Source organism: Vidua chalybeata, chromosome 8, assembly GCF_026979565.1.
Source record: "Vidua chalybeata isolate OUT-0048 chromosome 8, bVidCha1 merged haplotype, whole genome shotgun sequence".
In the NCBI taxonomy this organism is placed as follows: Eukaryota; Metazoa; Chordata; class Aves; order Passeriformes; family Viduidae; genus Vidua; species Vidua chalybeata.
The window spans coordinates 32575535-32596638 of record NC_071537.1 but is presented as its reverse complement, the minus strand read 5'-3'; the positions used below and the strand labels follow the sequence as shown (position 1 = coordinate 32596638).

At 49.5% G+C, this 21104-nt stretch overlaps 2 protein-coding genes across 4 annotated transcripts in view; one reads left to right on the top strand and one right to left on the bottom strand.

The window, feature by feature from the left end:
- Positions 1 to 5363: 5363 nt before the first annotated feature.
- LOC128791150 (lipase member K-like) lies at positions 5364 to 10693 on the bottom strand. The gene is made up of 9 exons (XM_053948491.1): positions 10633 to 10693; positions 9918 to 10035; positions 9098 to 9296; positions 8732 to 8841; positions 8458 to 8594; positions 7868 to 8005; positions 7681 to 7752; positions 6558 to 6626; positions 5364 to 5597 (listed from the first exon to the last, which is right to left on the bottom strand). The coding sequence occupies exons 1-9, from the start codon at positions 10639 to 10641 to the stop codon at positions 5364 to 5366; spliced, it is 1086 nt and encodes a 361-aa protein (XP_053804466.1). The 5' UTR covers positions 10642 to 10693.
- Positions 10694 to 17556: 6863 nt separating this feature from the next.
- The window catches only part of RNLS (renalase, FAD dependent amine oxidase), a 51416-nt gene continuing 47868 nt past the window's right edge, over positions 17557 to 21104 (top strand). The window contains exons 1-4 of one of the 3 annotated variants that reach the window (XM_053949437.1): positions 17557 to 17718; positions 17841 to 17937; positions 18610 to 18752; positions 19392 to 19550. In XM_053949437.1, the coding sequence (XP_053805412.1) occupies positions 17607 to 17718; positions 17841 to 17937; positions 18610 to 18752; positions 19392 to 19550 (511 nt within the window). In that variant the 5' untranslated portion in view covers positions 17557 to 17606. The remainder of the gene's footprint in view (positions 17719 to 17840; positions 17938 to 18609; positions 18753 to 19391; positions 19551 to 21104) is intronic. The other 2 variants (XM_053949439.1, XM_053949436.1) reach the window with 2 other exon arrangements.

The window sequence follows — 21104 nt, the reverse complement described above, 5'->3', positions numbered from 1 at the left end:
CACGTGCTGTGGTTTGTGGTTTTAGGCACAGGAGGGGAGGACAGTGACCTTGTGACAGCCACTGGTGGAGAGAGGCCACATCTGGCCCTGGGGGCTCTGAGCTGGGCACAGCTGGCAAAGGGCAGGGAAGCAGGAGATTCTCCTCACCAGATCCTCCTCACTGTGCAGAGTGAAGTTCAAACCTGGTGATTTGCTGGTGATGAAATGTGCAAGGAGAGGCTGAGCCATTTCTCACCTCACAAATCCACCTAGCTATCCCTCTCCAACCACATGGTTTATTGCCAACCTTTTCTTGATCATCCTGTTTGGCTCCTTACTGTTGAAATGAAAAATAAAGTAATGACCAGAGGAGTAAATTTCAGCCACTCTGTTTACCCTGGAGAGGTTAACTCATTACTGAATCTCTGGAATCAAAGCTACAATATTTTTTCTCCCTACACTTGTGCTGCATTAAACAGGGCAGGAACTGGTAGCTCCATGACTTAGTTTCAGGTTCTGGGGACATCTGGCAAGGCTGAGCATCTCACTTTCTGGGTTCCACCTTATCAGCAGGACTACTCAGAGAAAACCCCTGCAATCACCAAAGCCATGTATCTGCCAGCTTGTAGGAGCAGAGCAGCCCAGCACCAGGATGGATGAGTCCTCTGCAGGTGCTTTTTGCCTTGCCAGGGATGGGAATGGCAGAGTATTGCCAGAGGCTGGCACCAAAAAGATCATCTGCATCTACAGGGCATCCTTGGTGTGGCCCAGTGACCAGGACTGAGATATTTCTGCCTTGTCAGCAGCTCCAGGGTGCTGGAGAAAAACCTCAGTGTGAAAACCTGACCAAGTGGATGATGAGAAATAGCGACTCAAACCCCCAAGGTTTTCCAAGGAACAGACACCAGCATCTCCTCACCTCCCTGATGAGTGCCCAGCCAGCAGAGCCACTCAACAGGTGTGGTCGTGCTCAGCCTAGCAGCCCCATCTATTTATTACATGGGATTCACTCACTCTGTTTATTGCATATTCTTTATGACTGACCCACCTCTGTGTTACATGTGCTGGCCAGCAGCTGTTTGTGGAGTTGTGCAGGATTCTGCCTGCAAGTCCCTGCACGTGGCAGAAGACACCCACAGCAGAAGGTTTTAGGACCTCCAATCCAAAGAAAATAAAAATGTTGACGGTCTGGGCGGCTTAAACCTCAGTGGGATTAATTTGCAACCTCTGCATCCTCCGCCTTTTAACAGAGAGATAAATATGTTTAAAGGATAAAGCATTGCTCTCTAACCCAAACTGACGTCAGCTGAGCAGCTTGTGGGGCTGCAAAGCTGGGCTCAGGGCATCGATCCTCGTAAGGAAGGCATCTGGTGGTGTCACCAGCACCAACAGCAGCACCAGCCACACTGGGGTTTCTGCACAACGCTGAGCCCACCTAGGGCTCTGCAAAGATATTCCAACCCCTGACCTGCATCTGGAGAGGGAAAGGCAAAGGATTGAAATCAATCTGTCAATAGATTGCCTAATAACAGGTTGACAGGAGTTGGCACACGGGGTTGGAGGCTGTTGCCAGTGATTTGTAACACAATGCTGAGGCTGGTGAGGGTGGGTCACATCTGTGTTTAAGGCTGCACCTTCAAACAACACCTTCAAGAACCTTTCCCAAGTGAAAGAAAGCCAGGCTCCTGTTATTCCACCCACAAAACTGTGAGGACCTGGAGTCCTGGCCACTATTGTATATTGCTTCCCAACCCTTTCACAAAAGAATCAACATGCTCACCGAATCAGAGAAGCTCAGCAGCCAAGGGCCAGCAGGTCTGGCTGTCACTGGTGCCACATCAAACCTGGCTGGCTGTCCCAGGAGGCCAGGAGCATGGTGACAAAAGGCTGTTTGTTTGTTTATTTATTTAGCCTTTTATTTGGGGACGTGTTCACCTGCCAGCCAAAGGACAAACGTGGTGACTCAGCAGGCTGGGGAGTCTGGCATGGCACAGCCCCAGTCACCCTTTCCCACCAGGACAGCAGGGAATGACAGAAGACATGGAATGGCAGGGGACATGGAATGGCAGGGGGACAATAGAATGACAGGGGACATGGAATGGCAGGGGACATGGAATGTCCTTTCCCTGTGCAGGGTGCTGATGGCCTCAGGGCAGTGCCAATGTCCCCTGAGGCGCCTTCCCAGTGCTCCCAGCAAGGGACAGCTGGCCAGACTGGGCAGCTGGGCAGGAGCAGGGTGGCAGCCCGTGGTGGCAGTGGCACAGGACCTGTCACAGGAGCAGTGGTGGGGAGAGGTCAGGGCCCCCTCCAGCTGGGATGGGACCATCAGGGTGCCAGGCACTGGTGGAAAGCAGCACACAGGAAAACCCTGACCGGGAATTTGAGATTTTCGGTGTTTCCCAGCTGCTTGGGTGCCCACTGGGAGCAGGGGCAGGGATGCTGTGTCACCCTCTGTACCCTCTTGACCCCAGGGGATGATTTGGGGGTTCTTCACTCATTTGTTTCTACACCTTCTGGGTCCTGCCATGTGCAAATGTCTCCTGCTGCTGGCAGCTGATTTATTTTCATTTCAGCCAGGATTTGGGTCACAGCTTTGTTTCAGGGTTTTGAAAGGGAAAGAAAATATTTAGGCACAGGAAGAAAAGACAAAGCAATCGAGGAAAAGCCCTTTTGTCCCCATGGCAAAATACCAAGTGAAGCTGCATTTTTAAATTTGGGTTTTTTTTGGCTTTGGGCAAATTGTTTCTGCAGAACTGGCAAGAGACTTTAAAAAAAAAAAAAAGGGGGGGGGGTTAAATAGGAATAATTTAACCAAGAATTTGTACTACAGAAAGATGCTTAGAGAATCTCTTAAAGACAGAAAAACAAATAATCCAATAATCTGATCACGCAATAAAATTTACAAGCAATTTTCTTAGTAGAGAGAAGAGTATTTACTGGAAATGGATGGTCTTGAACAAACTGAATAAATAGATTAGGTGAAGAGCATTAACTAAAAAGACAATTTTACAGAAAGCTTCTTGGAATGAGGTGGAAACTCATACTTAGGAAAAAAAAAAAGGGGTGAAAAAAAATCTAAATCATGAATTATTTACTGCAACCAATGTGGCTTTGTGATACTCCAGGAAACTGTAACAGATGCAAGCTTCTTTTCATAACTAAATGCCATTAAATTTTCATTTTGCTTGCTGGCATTGCCCTCCAGAGGAGAAAGGCTTAGGACAGGACGCTGAGGGAAGCAGCAGGGGAACAAACACGTCGTGGCTCAGCGTCCCCCTGGGAAGGCTCTCCCCAGAGGCCACTGCAGTGCTCAGCAAGGCCAGCACAGGGACACCCAGCAGCCAGGAGGAATCTCAGTCCCTCACTTCTGCCAAGCAAATTATAGCCAGGAATTCTGTTATATAGTAACACACCAACAATATAAATAATCTAATCTAATATATTTATAATCTAATCTAATCTAATCTAATCTAAACGATTATATAATATACAATATATTATATATTTTGTGATATATTATAATATATTGTACTATATAATATGTACTGCAGTATTAGAATGTAATATATATTTATATAATGTATATAATATATAACATGCTATATCTAGAATATTATAATATCTTATATTGTAGTAATCTCTATTATATTAATATATATTATGTATATTAATACATATTAATTATATTAGAAGTTTTATATATTATATATACACACTATATTATAATAGATAATATAATAATATGTACTATAAATTGCTATATATTATATTATAATAGAATAATATAATATATAGTATATAATACCATATAATATTATATATTATATAATGTATGATATATAAAAAAATATATATCATATAATAATAATATATATTATTAAAATATAATATGACATAACATAACATAACAACATAACATAATATATAACTCAAAGCAACACTTGGAGTGGCTGCTCTCCCCCAGATTTATTTCCTGGTCACCCCAAGCCTCTGTCTGATCTACTCTGCTTTTCAGGTCTTCCAGGGAATTTTAAAGGAAGCAGGACAGACTGAACATCTGATCATCCTCCAGTGCATGATTTTGAGTAATTTCTCCACAAAATATTGCCTCACAGCTGGATTCTCCCTCCCTGAAAGAAGCTGATTCTTCTGGTGCTTGCACCATTGACACATTTATCGAAGTTTTCTGATGGGTCTCAGGATTTTGGCTGATAGAAGCAGCCAAATTTTTTATTGCTGTAAAATAACTGCACTTCCTTCAGGCTAGAGAAAATAATCATCAACACATCACTGCAACTCTGAGATCACCACTCAGTCTTATTACCAAAACCTCCCAGATGAACCTTAAGATAAGCACTTTCTCAATGCCCTAAGCCCCTTTTTATTTGGATTTTACACATTCTGCATCAGAATCACACACTGGGCTGTCTGACTGGTAATTTCTCTTCAGGATTTATTAATTTCTCACCTCCCAATCACTGAAAGAAAAAAAAAAAAATGCCCAAACCCAGCCACATTAAAAGTGTGATTTATTACAATTTTTATTGAATTCAAAACCACTAGTACTGCTTTTTCTATAGGGAGATGACCTTCCAGTACCTGAAGGGAGAAAGATGGAAAGAAACTATTTACAAGGGATGGAGGGACAGGACAGAGGGAATGGATTCCCACTGCCAGAGGGCAGGGATGGATGGGATATTGGGAAGGAATTGTTCCCTGGGAGGGTGGGCAGGCCCTGGCACAGGGTGCCCAGAGCAGCTGGGGCTGCCCCTGGATCCCTGGCAGTGCCCAAGGCCAGGCTGGACATTGGGGCATGGAGCAGCCTGGGATAGTGGAAGGTGGATTGGGTCCCTTCCCACCCAAAACATTCTGGGATCCTAATTTTGCTGGTTTTCACCACAGATCTGTTGGATCTCTTTCTGATCCACCTTGATGGTTTTAAGTGTAATGTGCCAGACCTGAGACAGCAACAATGAGCTTTGTGTCACTGATGAAAGAACAACAAAAAAAAAAACACCCCAAAAAAACAAAACAAAAAAACCCAAAACAAAACAAACAAGCAAAAAAACCACCCTAAAACCAAAAGAACTGCAAAAAACAACAACAACAAAAAAAAAACATCAGAAAAAATCCAAAACAAAACAAAAAAATAAAAATAAGGAAAAAGAAGGAAAGCAAGTGAAAAAAGAAAGGCAATGCAGAGCCAGCCAGGAATAGCATGAAGGCTCCTCTCACCACCCTGTCATTGCTCCAGTTAAAAGGAGAACATTTTAATCAACTACATTCAGGTGGTCCAAATAGAGAGAAATTTCAAAATCCTCTAGCGACTAAGAAAATCCTCTAGCACTAAGAAAAAAAAATTGTATCAAGTACAACCAGCATCTCTAAGGATGCTTCTTCATGATGTCAAGGATTTCCCGGTACAAAACCTCGGTGGCATCGAGGCCCAGCACGAAATCCATGTGGTTCCAGTGGGGGATCAGCTTGTGGTGGACCAGGTTCTTGACCTGGGGGAGGAGGAGGGCGGTGTCCCGGGGGTCGGCCAGGCAGTCCTGCCCCGCGTTCCAGATGGCCGTGGGCACCTCCATGTGCTGCACGTCGTAGAACGGAGCCCCGGCCTGAGGAGAGGGAAATGGGACGTCACAAAGTAGAGATGGAAAAGGGGCTTCGCAAGGAGGAGAGGGAAAAGGGGCTTCACAAAGTGGAAAGGGAAGAGGGGCTTCACAAAGTGCAGATGTTGCTGGACTGCAACAAATTGTGCACTGTTGCTACTCTTTGGGAATGGGGGGAAATGAAAACTGGAACTCCTTTCTTCTAGAAAGGAGAGGAACTTCAGTAGAGATGCAGCACAGCCTTACGTGCTACAATTTAGTGAGTTAATTTATTTAAAATTGATTAGAGGATTCATTATGCCCAGCTAGAAATTCTAGTTCTGATTCTACAGATGGTTTGGATAAGGAGGCAGAACTTTGGCTGCCCTGATTTAGTGCTGTTGGATCATCCTGACCTCCACAGGTCCCTCCCAGCCAGCCCTGCTGGGCCTTGTGGTGACACTTCACCAGCACTTCCTTCAGTGACAGCAGGGAGGTGTTTGGGAGCAAGTTTTTGAAATTAAAACCTTTCTGGAGGGTTTGTTTCAGCTCCACACCCTGAGGACTCGCCATGAGGTGATTTGTCAACAACAACTCTCATTACCTGCAGTGTAATTAATCCAGTTGAGAAGCATACTGCTTTCTGAATGATTCTTTTTCTGTTTAAGGAAGAAAGAAGCTTTTTTTTTTTTTTTTTTGTTCCCGGGCTTAACCACTATTTCAGAGAAGAAATTTTTCCTAATATTCAGCCTGATGTAACTTGAGACCATTTTCCCTTATCCTATGGAAAATGGAGAGCCTCTAATTTAAAGTGTTTTATTCCATTTACAAGGTATTTGCAAAATAGAGTTGAGAATGGGAAGTGCTGTTGTTCCAAGCAGGGATCCTGACTTCCAGTTTGTGAAGGGAGGAATGCATTAAGGGGAGACACGGCAGGCATGCATGGGAAGAGAACAGGGAAAGGGAAGGCCATTGCAAGCACCTCACCTGTCTGTAGTGAAGGCTGTTGTACACGTGCCCCCCGTCAAAAGCTCTCAGTGCCCCACCGTGGACTCCCTGCAGCAAATTCAGACATGCAGTGGTCTGAGTGAAATCACAGTTCTGCGGGGATGCAGTCAGCCCTCAAAGTCAACCCTCAAAAGTTAAGTTTTCATCACTGAACAGGCAGGATTTTTCAAGTGTGTCTCACAGGTCTGGCCCTAGACCCAGCACAAGTAATTCTTGTCGTGATTTTGGACAAATGGGCAAATGGGTTATGTTTCTAATGTTTGTGGATAACACTAGGATGAGAAGAAATTTAAATGGTCTGGAAAATGGGTTTAGAACTCTAAATATTCCTCGTGGGCTGGAGAGTTGGCCTGAAATGGCACAACCAAAGATGAAAGGAGCCTCTGAACATCTCTTGTCTAACTGGAACAGGACTATCAGCAATACAAGGTCAAGGTGGCTTGATCCCTTCACTGGGCAGCAGCACTTCAGAAAATGGAGTGTGTGTTCTTGCTACAAACCCCACAAAGTTCTTCTGGGGTCCCTGAGCAGGAATTCCACACAGGGAAGAAGCTGTGCCCTGAGTACAGCCTGTGGCACACACCTCAGAGAAGGCACACAGGCTGAGTCTGCAATCTACAGACAAATGTGCAAATTTTTAGCTTGGGGAAGAGAAAAGGAATGCAGCAGAGCACAACTACAGTGTCAAAGGTGGTGTTCTCTGGTGGTGTTCTCATGCCCACAAGGGGAAGAAGGAGGAATAATCAGCTTTATTGGTAATAAGCCTAATTGGCTGCTGTCCAGATGAACCTCTGCCACGGTCTGACCACTAATGGCACTATGGCACTCGGGCTGCAGGGCAAGAGTGGAGCTGGTTTGAACTAAGAGCCCTGGAATGTGCCTGTTGTGGATGCAGGGTCCTCAGCTCCACAGGCTCCTCCTGACAGAGCCACTCCTTTGGGGCTGCTCAGCTCCAAAATCTGCCGAGCGTTTTACGGAGGGGTGAAAACAAAACCAACAGAGATCTGGCAAAGGTGTGTGTTGCAGCAAGCAGCGCAGCAGGCTGCCCACAAGGGAGCAGGGACACTCTGCTGGGCACAGGAGGGAAGCTGGGAAGGTTTACCTGCAGCCAGTGGATGATGTTCTGGACTGAGGAGCCCGCTGGGGTGTGTCCCATGTACACGTCAAATCGGCTCTGCAAGGACACGAGCACATTTCACATTCCACAGAATTCACTTGGCTCTGCAAAACAGGGCATTGCCAAGGCTTTGGCCTTCAGAAGGACCCTCTGCAGATTCATTCCCACGTACCATGTTTGTGTTCTTCCAGTTAAACCCGAAAATTGTAGCCAAGATGTGCTTGCAGACCTTGGAGCAGACACAGAACCTGGAGAGGACCAGCTCCCCCAGGGCAGTGTGTGGTAGGAACTCCCTGGTGCCAAACAGCTCCTGTAAAATCCCAAATGTGCTCATCAAATAGGAAGTCTGGTCATGCTTTTCCCCAAAGCACCACCACTTTACATCTTCTATTTTATCCCCACGTTAAAGTTGCCCATAGTGAGGCCTCCCTTGCACCCCATTAAATGCTTCTGCTCCTTGTTTCTTATGGGGATGATCTCTTACATTCATTAATGATCTTGTGTTAAATGGTAGGGCTCAATTCACAGCCTCTGCATCAGTTTTATTCACCAACATTTTGGATCTAATTCTGCCAGAACATTCTGGGAAGTGAATTCAGGACAGGACTGAAAGGTTCTGTAGTGAGATGTGCTTTTCCTTCATTATGAAAACAGACAGAGCACAGAGGTCCCCTCTCTGTAAATGACTTGAAACACTCCATAGATAATTTCACAATCCCTATGAAAGACATTTTGGCTGTGCAGAACATAGTGCAGACCAACCTTAAGCCCAGAGTCAGAAAAGAATGAGAGTTTTCTAAACGGGCTCCGAGAAAATATCACCGTGGTCACAGGTGAAAGAGCAAAGAACACCTTGATTTTCTGAGCCAGCTGGGGCATAGTGGAAAAGGCTATAAAACCTGGGGGGACAAAACAGTAGGAAAAAAAATGGTTTAGTCTTTCAAGACATTCGTGCACATAGTTTAATTTCAATGAGAAATTTTACAAATCTGAGAGGGGGTGTAGACTTCTCGTGCTGTCATCAGGACACACTCACCTATAGTGGTGCCTTGGGAATGGCCAATATAATAGAGCTGTTTCTGTCCTGTCTTCTGCTCAATAAAGCTGATCATGGCTGGGAGATCGTATTTAGCCATCTCATCGAAGCTGCAGAAGGAAGAGCAGACGTCCTGCTGAGAGGGGCAGCATGTGCACGCGCACAGCCACCACCAGCAAACCAGAAAACCAGTAGGGAGGGCAGGGCCAGCCCACAAACCTCTTCATCCTACTGAGTTTTCACATGGGGTTTCCACTCCAAATAAGTTGGATGAGCTTCAGTCCAGCCTGGTTCACTCATCCCCCAGCTAGGGCAGTGTAACCCTGATGGAATTCAGCTGTTTCTGAGACCCTCAAACCCGTTTACCTGAAAGCCCAGAATTCATCCTGTGTGGTAGTCAGCACCTGGTGTCTCCTGGACCAGGTGTTCCCTCTGCTGTTTCCTATCCAGACATCGTAGCCAGCATCTGCCAGGATGAAGCCCAGGCTGCTGTTGGCCAAGTTGGTGAGCCAGCTGCTGCCTTCTGCAAGGAGACCATGCTGCAGAAGTGCCACGGGTCTCACACCTGCAAGACAGGCAGCATGATGACTCTCCTTATTTTTGATGCTGTTTGTCACCTTTTGAGGCTGTTTATGAACTGTTATCCCCATGGCAGCCAAAATCTGTGGAGGTTTGTGTTGGTGTTACTCTAGATTTCATTTAAAAATGCACCATTATCTTGGACCTTATCCCCAAATCCTCTGGGGGTGTTGGCAGAACTTGGGCTGCCCAGGGAGCTCTGTAGGCAAACCTGGAGGAGCCTGGGGATGTGATAGGAAAAATGCAGTTTTCATGGATCTACCCCCCCCTCACAGGACGAGAGGATTCCCTGGAGGCTCCTCAGGGAATACCAAACCAATCTGCAGATTCATCAAATGGCTGCAGGAGCACATTTTGGGAGCCAGGCTCTGGAGAGAACCCAAGGTGTGCCACCAGGGATTGCAGCCAACATTCAGTGCTCAGGGGTCCATGAAGGGCGAGGAAACATCCCTGGCAAGGGACCGGCCTTCCTGACAAATTCTGATCCATCAAAACTGATGCTGCAGATGCCAAGCCACAAGGAGCCTTGAAAACCATCTTGCACAAGCCCTGGTACCCCAGTGGATGGTTAAAGGCATGTGTGTGTCCTGTACGGCATCAGTTTTACCTTGGCATCCGGCATTTCCTCTCCCGTGGGGAATTCTGTTCAGCTGAAGGATGTAGCCATCTTCTGTCACCACATCATACTCCTCGCTGGGGTACCCCCAGAACGAGATAATTTCACTCTGCAACAAGAAGAAAGCCAATAATTGTTGCAGTAAGGTAGAAAAATCATAGAGAAAGGCTTCATAAAATCAAGCCTGCTCTCCTGGAATCAGTGGCTGGCCTTGTCAAAGCCAGCACTTTGCAAGTTCCCATGTGAAAGCAATCCTGGTGTGAGCAGTTTGTTAGCATAACAATCTATTCCTGGGTAAAAAACAACTTGCACCTGTATAAACTGTTTTTGCACTGTTAGATAGAAAAATGAAAACTAGCTCTTACAAACAACTTTTCCTGCACATACACACGGGCTGTTTGAGTGACCAATCAATACAGAGTAACAACTTGTTAATAACCGATAAAAGTAATTGGCAAGAAAGCTACTGACCAACTGGAGTCACACACGAGGTCTGTAAAACTGTATTAAAAGGAGTTATGTAATAAAGAATGGCCTTTTTTTCCACCATGAAGAAAATGGAGTCCTGTGTGATTAATTCCCATAAATAATAACATTTTCAAGGCTCCTGTGAGGAAATCCCTGAATGTGATATTTCACTGTAATTATTTAATGGTGGCTGTTGCCTGGACAGTTCCCACCTCCTCTCCAATGCCATCGTACTTACAATGTTCATCCCTGCCTCTGGATTCTTAGGTAATCGGGAATTCAAGAAGCATTCCCCGGATGCCATCCCGTGGAACATGGACACCAGAGCTAGAGCCAGCCACATCCTCGCTGTGCCTGGAACAACACACCCACAGAGTCAGTGCCAGGGAAAGCAGGGCAAGGAGAGATGAGGGCAGGGAGACACCCCAGGTAGGACTCAGCCTCAGTCTGGTGGCCTGGGTGACCACTTAAAAGCCTTAATGCACACAGGGAACACATCTCAGCAGGCATATTTCCAGGGAGGTGGGGCAGATATCCAGGAATTCCTGTAAGAGGCGAGGTAACAACCCTTGGGGTGCTGTACAAACCACTGGGAACTGCAAGAGGTTAAAATCACAGAATCACAGAATGGTTTGGGCTGGGAGGGACCCTAAAACCTCTCTCATTCCAACCCCCTGAGGTTGCTCAGACCTCCAGTGAGCCATTCCAGTACACAGAGGACATAGGGTGCTGCTCGTCCTATCAGTGCCCATGCAGTGCCTCTGCTTCAGTCTCTCTTCCAGGAAAGGGACAGCTCTGTCCCATCACCCTGCTGTTTGCATCACCTCTTGACAGCACTGCCCAAACCTCCCCAGGAGGGAGAGGAAGGATGAATAAGATCCAGCACTGCATTCCCTCCCTAAATAGAGATAAAATCACGAGAAGAAAATCTCTAAGTGCTTGCCCTTCTCCTTGAGCATGGTGCAAAAGACAAGAATTGATTACATTGAATTCAGAGAAGGACATTTTGAAGTGGAAATCTATATGCAGAATGGGGAGAGACGTATCTTCCAGCAGATCTAGACGTCCCTTAGTGATAGTGGGTTTAACACAGCTCAAACAACCCCTCACTCAATGTGCTGGAGAGTGCAGCTGCCACAGGAGCTGGGGGAGGCCGATGGGAACAGCAGGTTTTGCACACAGTTATGGGCAGGAGGCATCACAAGCAGCTACTGAAAGGTCTGGGCAGGACTGCTCCCTCCAACAACTGTAACATTGGACACCACAAGAAAAATTGGGCTGGACCAGCCTCTAGAACCAACCCAGCAAATCAGATTTTGGTCCCCTGTTCTGAGGCAAGCGTGGGCTGGAAGTGCCACTCACAGGCACGTTTAGACCCGGCTCTAGCCATGCTTTTCTCACACTCACCTGTCCAGGCTCTAGCCATGCTTTTCTCACACTCACCTGTGCAGAAGGGAAGGCAGCCAGCCCAGCTGAGAGGTGGCACAGCTTCTGCAGGAGGAGACAGGGACTTGTCAGCCCCTGGAGAGGATGGGCAGTGCAGGGAAGAGATGCCCAGCCCGGAGGAGATGGAGATGTGGCACACGGCAGTGCCAGAGGATGGGTTCTCACCCCTGGCTGGTGCACCCCTCTGAAGACAGCCCTATTTGAACTGGCTGCAGGGTGGAGTGGCAAGTGTAAACACCCTGGGATACAGGACATATGAATCATTAGGTAACACCACAGTTTAGAAAGTGCAATTGCCCAGAATTTGTTTGTGGAGGCTGGTTAAATATTGTTTAGGCAGAGTCAAATGATTGTGGACATTTGGAGGTGATTTCCATTGATAAAGTGGTTTGATTGGTATTGCTGAAGTAAGTTTCCAGCTTCCCATTTCAATGGTGGTTTTATTTATTTATTACAAGAGACATAATTAAGTTATTGCAAGGAAAGATCAAAATCTAAAATGGATTTCCGGTAGCTGTGGTTTAGAAATGGTGATGTTTCTTGTTATACAAAGATGCCACGTGTGAGATGGAGATTAAATCCCAGGCAACAGACTGAAAACGTCTGTACTGGGTCAGGCTGGGACGGAGTTCCCTTTCCTCATAGCACAGGGATGGGACCCAGCCAAGTTGCCATAGCAACACTCTGTACCTTGTCTATCCCTTGACCCAGTTTTCCACTTTTGCTCTCCCAGTTCCCACCACCTGCCCCACTTTGGGCTGGGGGATGGAGCTGTGCCAGCCCACCACGACATCCTTGTTCTTCACACCCTTACAGGAAGGTATGAGGAGTACCTTATCCTACAAGTGTCCTGCCAACAGGGAGAGTTATCCCTCTCCATCACCTGTGCCAGGGCTAAGGCTGCCTCCTGCCCTTCCTTCCTAGATTGTTTTGCTGTGGAAATTGCGGTGAAAGGTAAGTAGGGAAAGGTGTCTTCTGTCAGCCTGGAATGGGCCTGAGATGTGTCCAAGGCATGCACCTAGATTTGTCAGTTTGTCCCACTTCTATAAACACACACTAGAACAGGAGTTTGTAATTTAGAGGTTTGGAGGTGAAGGGTGACTTTGTTTTTGGGGTACTGAAGCCGAGGAAGACACTTCTGGCTTTCACCTTCTGAGGAAACAGAACATGGAAATCTACACGCCAGGGAAAGGGCAGAGCAGCTCTGGTCACACTCATCTGGAGGCACTGGAAGGGGCAAGACAAAGGCTGCACGCAAAAGAGTCCTGTAGCACTTGGAGAGCAGGACATTGCCATAGGTCTTACAAGATGTTCCGGCCTCTTGAGGGTCATGTGCAGCTCCTGCTGAAGCACCACCACTGCAGAGACTGAATGGGATTGGTGCCTCAGGTTTTAGCTTTTCTATTTTTCAGATTCTGTGCTGCTTTAGTGTGGGGGTCTGAGCTTCACATTAAGGGATGCTGAGCTCTCTTCACAGAGCAGGGAGACAAAACAATTCCTTCTCCAGCTGGGGACCAAGGACAAAAATGAGCCAAATCTCAGGCCCAAGAGCACAAACAACGTAGGCTGAAGAGAGAAAAACAAGCAGGATGGGACTGCATGCGCTAAAGCTGGAATTGGACAATTAACTTTAATATGCAAATGGAGCAGAACTTCTAAAAGTGAGAGATCCCGTGACCATTTGTGCATTTTTTGTGGCCATTTGGGTTGTGCTGCCCAAGGTGTATCCATTGAGGCCTCTTAATAAATCCCTACTTTATTCTTTAGCTCCATCTAGTCTCTGTTCTAGGTCAGCCTTCACAAGGTATCAGGATCAAGAAGAGTCCCTTGAACCTCACTGCATGGCCAGGCCCAGTAAACTCAGCTCCATCCACCTCCTGCTGCAGGGTCGCCGACAGCTCTGTGGGTCATCTTCACATCCCTCTCACCAGGCATTTCAGACTGGATGTAGGATGCAGATGTCACCTCCCTTGGCAGGGGTGACAACAGCCAGGTGGCTCCTTGCCCGCTCCTGTGGCCCAGGCTGGGGTTCTCCATCCTTGCAGGGAGAGCATGTTGTTGGCTCGTATCCAGTTTGGGGCCTGCCACACTTCCCAGTTCCTTTCCAGTAAGGCTGTTGTGCCACAGCTCCTAATCTGTGTCCCCATGCCCTGCCCTCATCCAGGGCCACCTGACACCAGCACATACTTCAGGTAGGTGTTTAGCCTGAAAGCAGGAACGTGTCACACATTCAAGGGTTCTCACCCAGCTCCTGCAGCCCTCTCTTGCACCACTCCTGCTTTCTTCGCTGGCAGTTCCCACGTGTTCATCAGGTGAGCGCAGAGCTTTTTCCATTGCAGCGGAAACTTTAGCATCATGCTTAGGTTTAATCATCAAGTTTTCTGTAAAATAACTGCCAGGGATTCTGTCTTAATTCTTGGTGTTCCTCTTTTGGCCTCAACTCTTTAATTGCAATAATGTCTTAATACTCTTTTACATCTAATAGGTGTCAGAAAGCTTTCAAAGGAGATGATGGTGAACGTCTGGAGGGTCACACAGGAGCTGAGGTCACTTGGTTTGTTCAGCTGGAGCAGAGCACACTGAGGTCAGACCTCCTTGGGGGCTGCAGCTCCTCCCCAGGGCAGCCCCAAGCTCTGCTCTCTGGAGCTGGCAAGTTCTCTGGAGCTGTGCCAGGCTGGAGATCAGGAAAGGTTCTTCCCCCAGAGGGTGCTGGCACTGCCCAGGTTCCCCAGGGAATGGGCACAGCCTCGAGGCTGCCAGAGCTCCACGCAGGGTGGGATTGTTGGGGTGTCTGTGCAGGGCCAGGAGTTGGATTGATGAGCCCTGTGGGTCCCTTCCAGCTTGGGATATTCCATGGTTCCATGACTCTGTGACTGCTTTCCTGCCTGCTCCTACATGTGACAGACTCTGCTGAGCTCACTGGCATGCTGAGCTGGCAGTGACAATCCAGGTGACCACTCAGAGCCATCAACCATTCCCAAGCACATCTCCCACATAGAACCATTCGGTGCCCAGTGGGCCAAATATTTATGAGGTTTGAGAAATTTCCTTTTCACAAAGACACAAGAAATGGTGGTGAGAAATGGTGGTGACAATCTCCTGCCCAGCTAGGCAGAAGTACAACCCCAAGGGTCCTCTGGGAGACAGCAGAATCTGGAGGGAGGGATCCACAGCAGGCAGGGAGTAGGACAAGGTGCCAACTCTGCAGGAGGTGCTGAGGAAGGGACACAACCTCCTGAGGCTTCTTTCTGGGGCAACGGTGTCAAGAAGAGAAAACCTCCCACCAAATGGGAATCCACAGCTGTAAACTCTCACATGTTGGACGGTCAGTTATACAGTCAATCTTTTTTTCTTAAAAAAACTGCCAGACCGAGCACGTGTCCTCCTCCATGACGGCTCCACAACACATGGGAAGGGGAGACAGGGCTCCCACCTCTCTCCAGGAAGAGCCTGTTAAACAACACCTGCCCTGAGGTCAGCTCAGAGCTCCCTTTGGAGAGGAGCAGCACCAGCACCTGCCTGTGCCTCAGGCACAAGCAGCTCTGGGGAGCTTCACACCGCTCTGTTGCTAAACACCTTTGCCAAAGTGTTGGGTTCTGGTGTCCCCCATACCACAACGATCCTATCACAAGTTTTCTGGAACATCTTCTCTCACCCACGCAGCTGGGTAAGGGTAGCAACCCAAATCCTTCCCGCAGCTGCCCACTCTCAGGGCTCTGAGCACGGGAGGCTGTTTGCCTGGGGCAGAGGCATTGCCCGCAATGTCACCGCCCCTCTGCACTATTGCTCTGGGCCCAGCATCCCACTTGCCTCACACCGAGCCGTGGCTCCTTGCAAAACAGCGGCCAGGTGTTGGAGACGATCCACCAGCACCTTCTGGAAGGAGGCACACCCCCACAGGTCCTGCTGGGTAGCACCTCCAGCTGGGCACGACTGGATACGGCAGAGGCTGCTCGGCAAGGGTGGGTCAGACCTAGCTCTGGACCACTGGCAGGAGTGTGTGACACGGGAGTGTGTGACACAGGTGTGTGTGTGATACGGGAGTGTGTGTGATACAGGTGTGTGTGACACATGTGTGTGTGTGACACAGGTGTGTGTGACACGGGAGTGTGTGACACAGGTGTGTGTGTGACACAGGAGTGTGTGACACAGGTGTGTGTGACACGGGTGTGTGTGATACAGGTGTGTGTGACACAGGTGTGTGTGTGACACAGGTGTGTGTGACACGGGAGTGTGTGACACAGGTGTGTGTGTGACACAGGTGTGTGTGACACGGGAGTGTGTGACACAGGTGTGTGTGACACAGGTGTGTGTGTGACACGGGTGTGTGTGACACCGGAGTGTGTGTGATACAGGGGTGTGTGACACAGGTGTGTGTGTCACGGGAGTGTGTGACACGGGTGTGTGTGTGATACAGCTGTGTGTGTGATACAGCTGTGTGTGACACGTGTGTGTGTGACACGGGAGTGTGTGACACGTGTGTGTGTGACACAGGAGTGTGTGACACGGGAGTGTGTGACACGTGTGTGTGTGACACAGGTGTGTGTAACACGGGAGTGTGTGACACGTGTGTGTGTGACACAGGAGTGTGTGACACAGGTGTGTGTGACACAGGTGTGTGTGTGACACAGGTGTGTGTGTGACACAGGTGTGTGTGTGACACAGGAGTGTGTGACACGGGAGTGTGTGTGACACGGGTGTGTGTGATACAGGTGTGTGTGTGATACAGGTGTGTGTGTGTGACACAGGTGTGTGTGACACAGGTGTGTGTGTAACACAGGTGTGTGTGTGTGACACGTGTGTGTGTGACACGGGAGTGTGTGACACGGGTGTGTGTGACACAGGTGTGTGTGTGATACAGGTGTGTGTGTGAAACGGGGGTGTATGTGTGTGTATAGGTGTGTGCACCAGGCAGGCTTGCACGTACAGGTGTGTGTGCCCAGGTGTGTGCCCAGCGCAGGTGTGTCCGTACAGAGGTGTGTGCCCAGGTGTGTGCCCAGCGCAGGTGTGTCCGTACAGAGGTGTGTGCCCAGGTGTGTGCCCAGCGCAGGTGTGTCCGTACAGAGGTGTGTGCCCAGGTGTGTGCCCAGCACAGGTGTGTCCGTACAGAGGTGTGTGCCCAGGTGTGTGCCCAGCGCAGGTGTGTCCGTACAGAGGTGTGTGCCCAGGTGTGTGCCCAGCGCAGGTGTGTCCGTACAGAGGTGTGTGCCCAGGTGTGTGCCCAGCGCAGGTGTGTCCGTACAGAGGTGTGTGCCCAGCACAGGTGTGCCCGTACAGAGGTGTGTGCCCAGGTGTGTGCCCAGCGCAGGTGTGTCCGTACAGAGGTGTGTGCCCAGGTGTGTGCCCAGCGCAGGTGTGTCCGTACAGAGGTGTGTGCCCAGGTGTGTGCCCAGCGCAGGTGTGTCCGTACAGAGGTGTGTGCCCAGGTGTGTGCCCAGCGCAGGTGTGTCCGTACAGAGGTGTGTGCCCAGCACAGGTGTGTCCGTACAGAGGTGTGTGCCCAGGTGTGTGCCCAGCACAGGTGTGTCCGTACAGAGGTGTGTGCCCAGGTGTGTGCCCAGCGCAGGTGTGTCCGCGGGTTCCCACGCGCGCGCGCACACGGCTGCGGGCAGTGGGCGTGGCCTTCACAGCCCCGCCCAGGGGTGTGGCTCCATTCGGGACTGCGCGGGAGGCCCCGCCCATAGCAGGGCGTGCCCATGGGCGTGGCCGGGGGCGTGTGGGCGCCGCTGCCGGTGCCGGTGCCGGTTCTGGGGGCGTGCGGCGGCCATGGCGCGGGTGCTGGTGGTGGGCGCGGGGCTGACGGGCGCGGCGAGCGCGGCGCTGCTGCGCGGGGCCCCGCGGGCACAGGTGTCCGTGTGGGACAAGGCGCGGGGCGCAGGTGGGTCCGGCGGGGGCGGGGGGGAGTAAACCCGGGCCTGGGCCTGGCGTGTGGCGAGTGTCGCGTGTGGCGGCGCGCGTGGTGTGGCGTGTCGCGGCGGTCTCTGACCGGCTGTCTCGCAGGGGGCCGCATGAGCACCACCCGCGCCGACCGCGGCAGCGCCGACCTGGGCGCGCAGTTCGTCACCTGCGAGCCGGAGCTGGCGGGGCCGCGGCTCAGGTGAGACCCGCCCCATCCCGCCCCCAGCGCTTCGGTCCGGCCCCATCCCGCTGCTCCCGCCCATCCCGCGGGGTCGGGAGGGTTTGGTGGCCCGGCGTGGGGACACGGAGGGTCCCCGCTATTGGGGTCCTCGCACAGGTGCCGTGCTTTAACCCCTGCCAACACCCAAACCCCCGCAGCCGCTCGCTCGCTGCCCCGCCAGCGGAATTGGGGGCGGGAGTGGAGGGGTGAAAGCTGGGAAACGCGTGGGTTGGGATGAAAGGAGCGGGGGTAGCTCACCTGTGCCTTGGGGAAGGGAGCAGAGGTGTAAAGTGCAGAATTTGAGTGGAGAGCAGCGAAAAGGCAGGAGCGCTTCAGGCACCCGGAATATTCCTGCACTCCGCAGTGGCTGTGGAGCTCGTGCTGCTGTTCAGAGCTTTAGGGAACCGCTGTGTATTCCTCTGCCTCCGGGCCAAGCCGCTGATACTTCCATCACAGGTAGCAGGCCAGGCTCAATGCAATAGCAAGGTAGTTTGTTCTTTTATTGCAGCATTTGTGCATCACCTGCCTTGAAGTGCAGCCTGTTAAAATTTCGAAAGTCAGGCTGATCTTAACTTTGTGGGAAACAGAGCGAGTTTTCACGTGTATTTCCGTGTATTCGTCTGTATTTCCTGTGTATTTCTTCCTTTCTAGCTTCTACGAGGAGCTTGTCACTCACGGCATCCTGAAGCCACTGACCGCTCCCGTGGAAGGAATGGTGGTGAGAGAAGGCTCCCGCAATTACGTGGCACCCCAGGGCATCTCCTCGGTTGTCAAGTACTATTTAGAACAGTCAGGTAATGCCTTTGGATGCCTTTGTGTGAAGGGAAAGGTTTTAATGGCTGTGTTTTTGGCGGTGCCTTTGAATGCTCTTTCGAATTTAAATCCTTAATGAGGATGTTTACTTTTCCTTGTTGGTTTATGTATGTCTGGAAGTGCTTGGGTGGATAAGTGTGTCTGTGAGCTGTGTGAATTTCCAAGCCCTGCAGGTATAAAAGTCTTTATACAAATAGAACATCTGCTGTGTGACTGGGGGCGGAGGCGTGAGGTACACCCTGTGTTTTGGAGAAAGGATGTGAGCCTGCTGTGAGAGTCCTTTGGAAAATGAGTTTAAACTTTCTAAGTACTACCTGAAGTGTTATGTGGCACAACCACTGTACAGTTCAGTGACTAATTTAACCCTGTTTAGAAAAGTTTGAGCCGTGAGAGTGGTCAAGCTTTGGTCCTTCAGTGCAATTATTTTCATTTTTCTTTTTAATCAGCTGATTTTTTAAAGCCTGATCTTGTAAATAATTCGCTGTATTCCTGCCCTCTGGCAGTGGGAAACCATTCCCCCTTGTCCTGACTTTCCATCCCTTGTAAATAACTCTCTCTCTCTGCATTTTCCCTGTGCAATTCCCTGCTACATGTATTTAGCTGCTGCTTTTCCCACGCAGGTGCAGACGTGTCCTATGAGCAGCAGGTGACTCACATCTCCCTGCGGGATGGGAGGTGGGAAGTCTCCAGGAAAGCTGGGCCCCCGGAACAGTTTGATGTGGTAATTCTCACCATGCCTGTCCCCCAGATTCTCCAGCTGCAAGGTGACATTGTGAACAGTAAGTTCAAGACACCTCAAGATCGCAGGTGTCGAATTTAAAAATGGTATTTGAGCATCTTGTGATGCAAAAAATATCACTCAGCAGTCTGAGCTGCTTAATTATTCCATCAGGACAGGCTGGAAAATGATAAGAGGTGGGTAATTGCAAGGCCATACATGTAACACTAAAATATCTAAATGGATGAGTCAGTTTTGAATCTGACCTTTAATTTTTTTTTGCTGACTTCTAAATCAGAGCTCGTCTTTGTGCAGCTTGCAAATAGTTACTGAATTGGACAAATTGTCTCGAGCATTTCTGTAAAGAGAAGGATTTTCATTACAACCTCTGATTTTAAGTTTTGTGCCTTAGTAGGTAAATATTCTGTAAGAGCAGGACTTCTCTGCTAGTTGCTGTTCTTTGAGGCTTCCCATTTACCCTGGGAAATAATGGTGGGTCTGGCCCTTCCTGTCCTTAACTGGTGGTCTGGTTAATAGTGAAAGAAATAAAAATAGAATATAAAATAGCATAGAAAATGAGAAATAAAAAAATAGAAGAGAAGAAAAATAGAGGGAGTGTTTTTTTTAAAGCCTTCCTAAGGTTCTGCTAGTCTGCATGTCAAGGCCTTCCCCAGCTGGCACTGGTGTCTTTGCAAATTGTTTTTCTTGGGGTAATTAAATCCTTTCTTGTCCAGAAAGCAGGCAGCTCCCCTTCAGAAGGTGTAATTAAGGTGAACAGCTCATTTCACTTGCTCTTGGGAGAGCTGGAGCTGTCAGATGCTTCCCACAACATCCTCTCTTCATATTCTATGTAAGTGCAGGATTGACTTTTATCTGAGGGAATCCAGCAAGTTTTGTCTTTTCCTCCCCTTCCTCCAGTTTCTCTTCCCCTCTCTGCCTGTTCCCTGGGGGAGACCAGCTTCCAGATGTCCATCCAGCTGTTAATTCTGCATCTCAGGCTGCAGGACTGACTCCCCCTGCCCCAGAGCTCCTTGGCACTGGAGCCTTGGGCATCTTTACTCCTAAGCCTTACTCTAGGCTAAGAGCTAAGGGGAAGAGCAGATGAGGAGGGTGTTTCAGAGCCTGAGCAGGGTGCAGTTTCAGCTCTGTTTTGTCTTACAGAGGCTCGGGTGCATCACTGTGTGTCCAAACCTCAGCGTTGTTTTGGTTGCGTGTCAGAGTGCCGAGTTTTGCTGGCAGAGAAGGGAGCTTTCCCTGGATTCACCCCACTTGGGATTTAAGATGCAATTTCCTGACAGCTGCTGAAAGGAATGGGCGTTCTCTCCCCTCCACAGTGCCACTTTTTAGCCATTTGTATGCTCTGGTCTCCTAAACCCAGGGGCAAAAATGCGATTCTAGCAGGAGCCATGTTTGTGCATTGCCGGTAGTGATTCCAGCTGCTCCTGGAAGGGGAGGTTCCTGCTGCCTGTTGGAAGCTTCCCTCTGGCTGTCAGTGCGGGTGACAGGGCTCCTATTGCTGCCCTGGGATGGAACAGGAGATGTGCAGAGCTGGAGGAAGGGGAGGGCTTCCTCCTGTGTGGCCAGCAAAGGGTCACGTGTGGCCACTCCGCCAGGG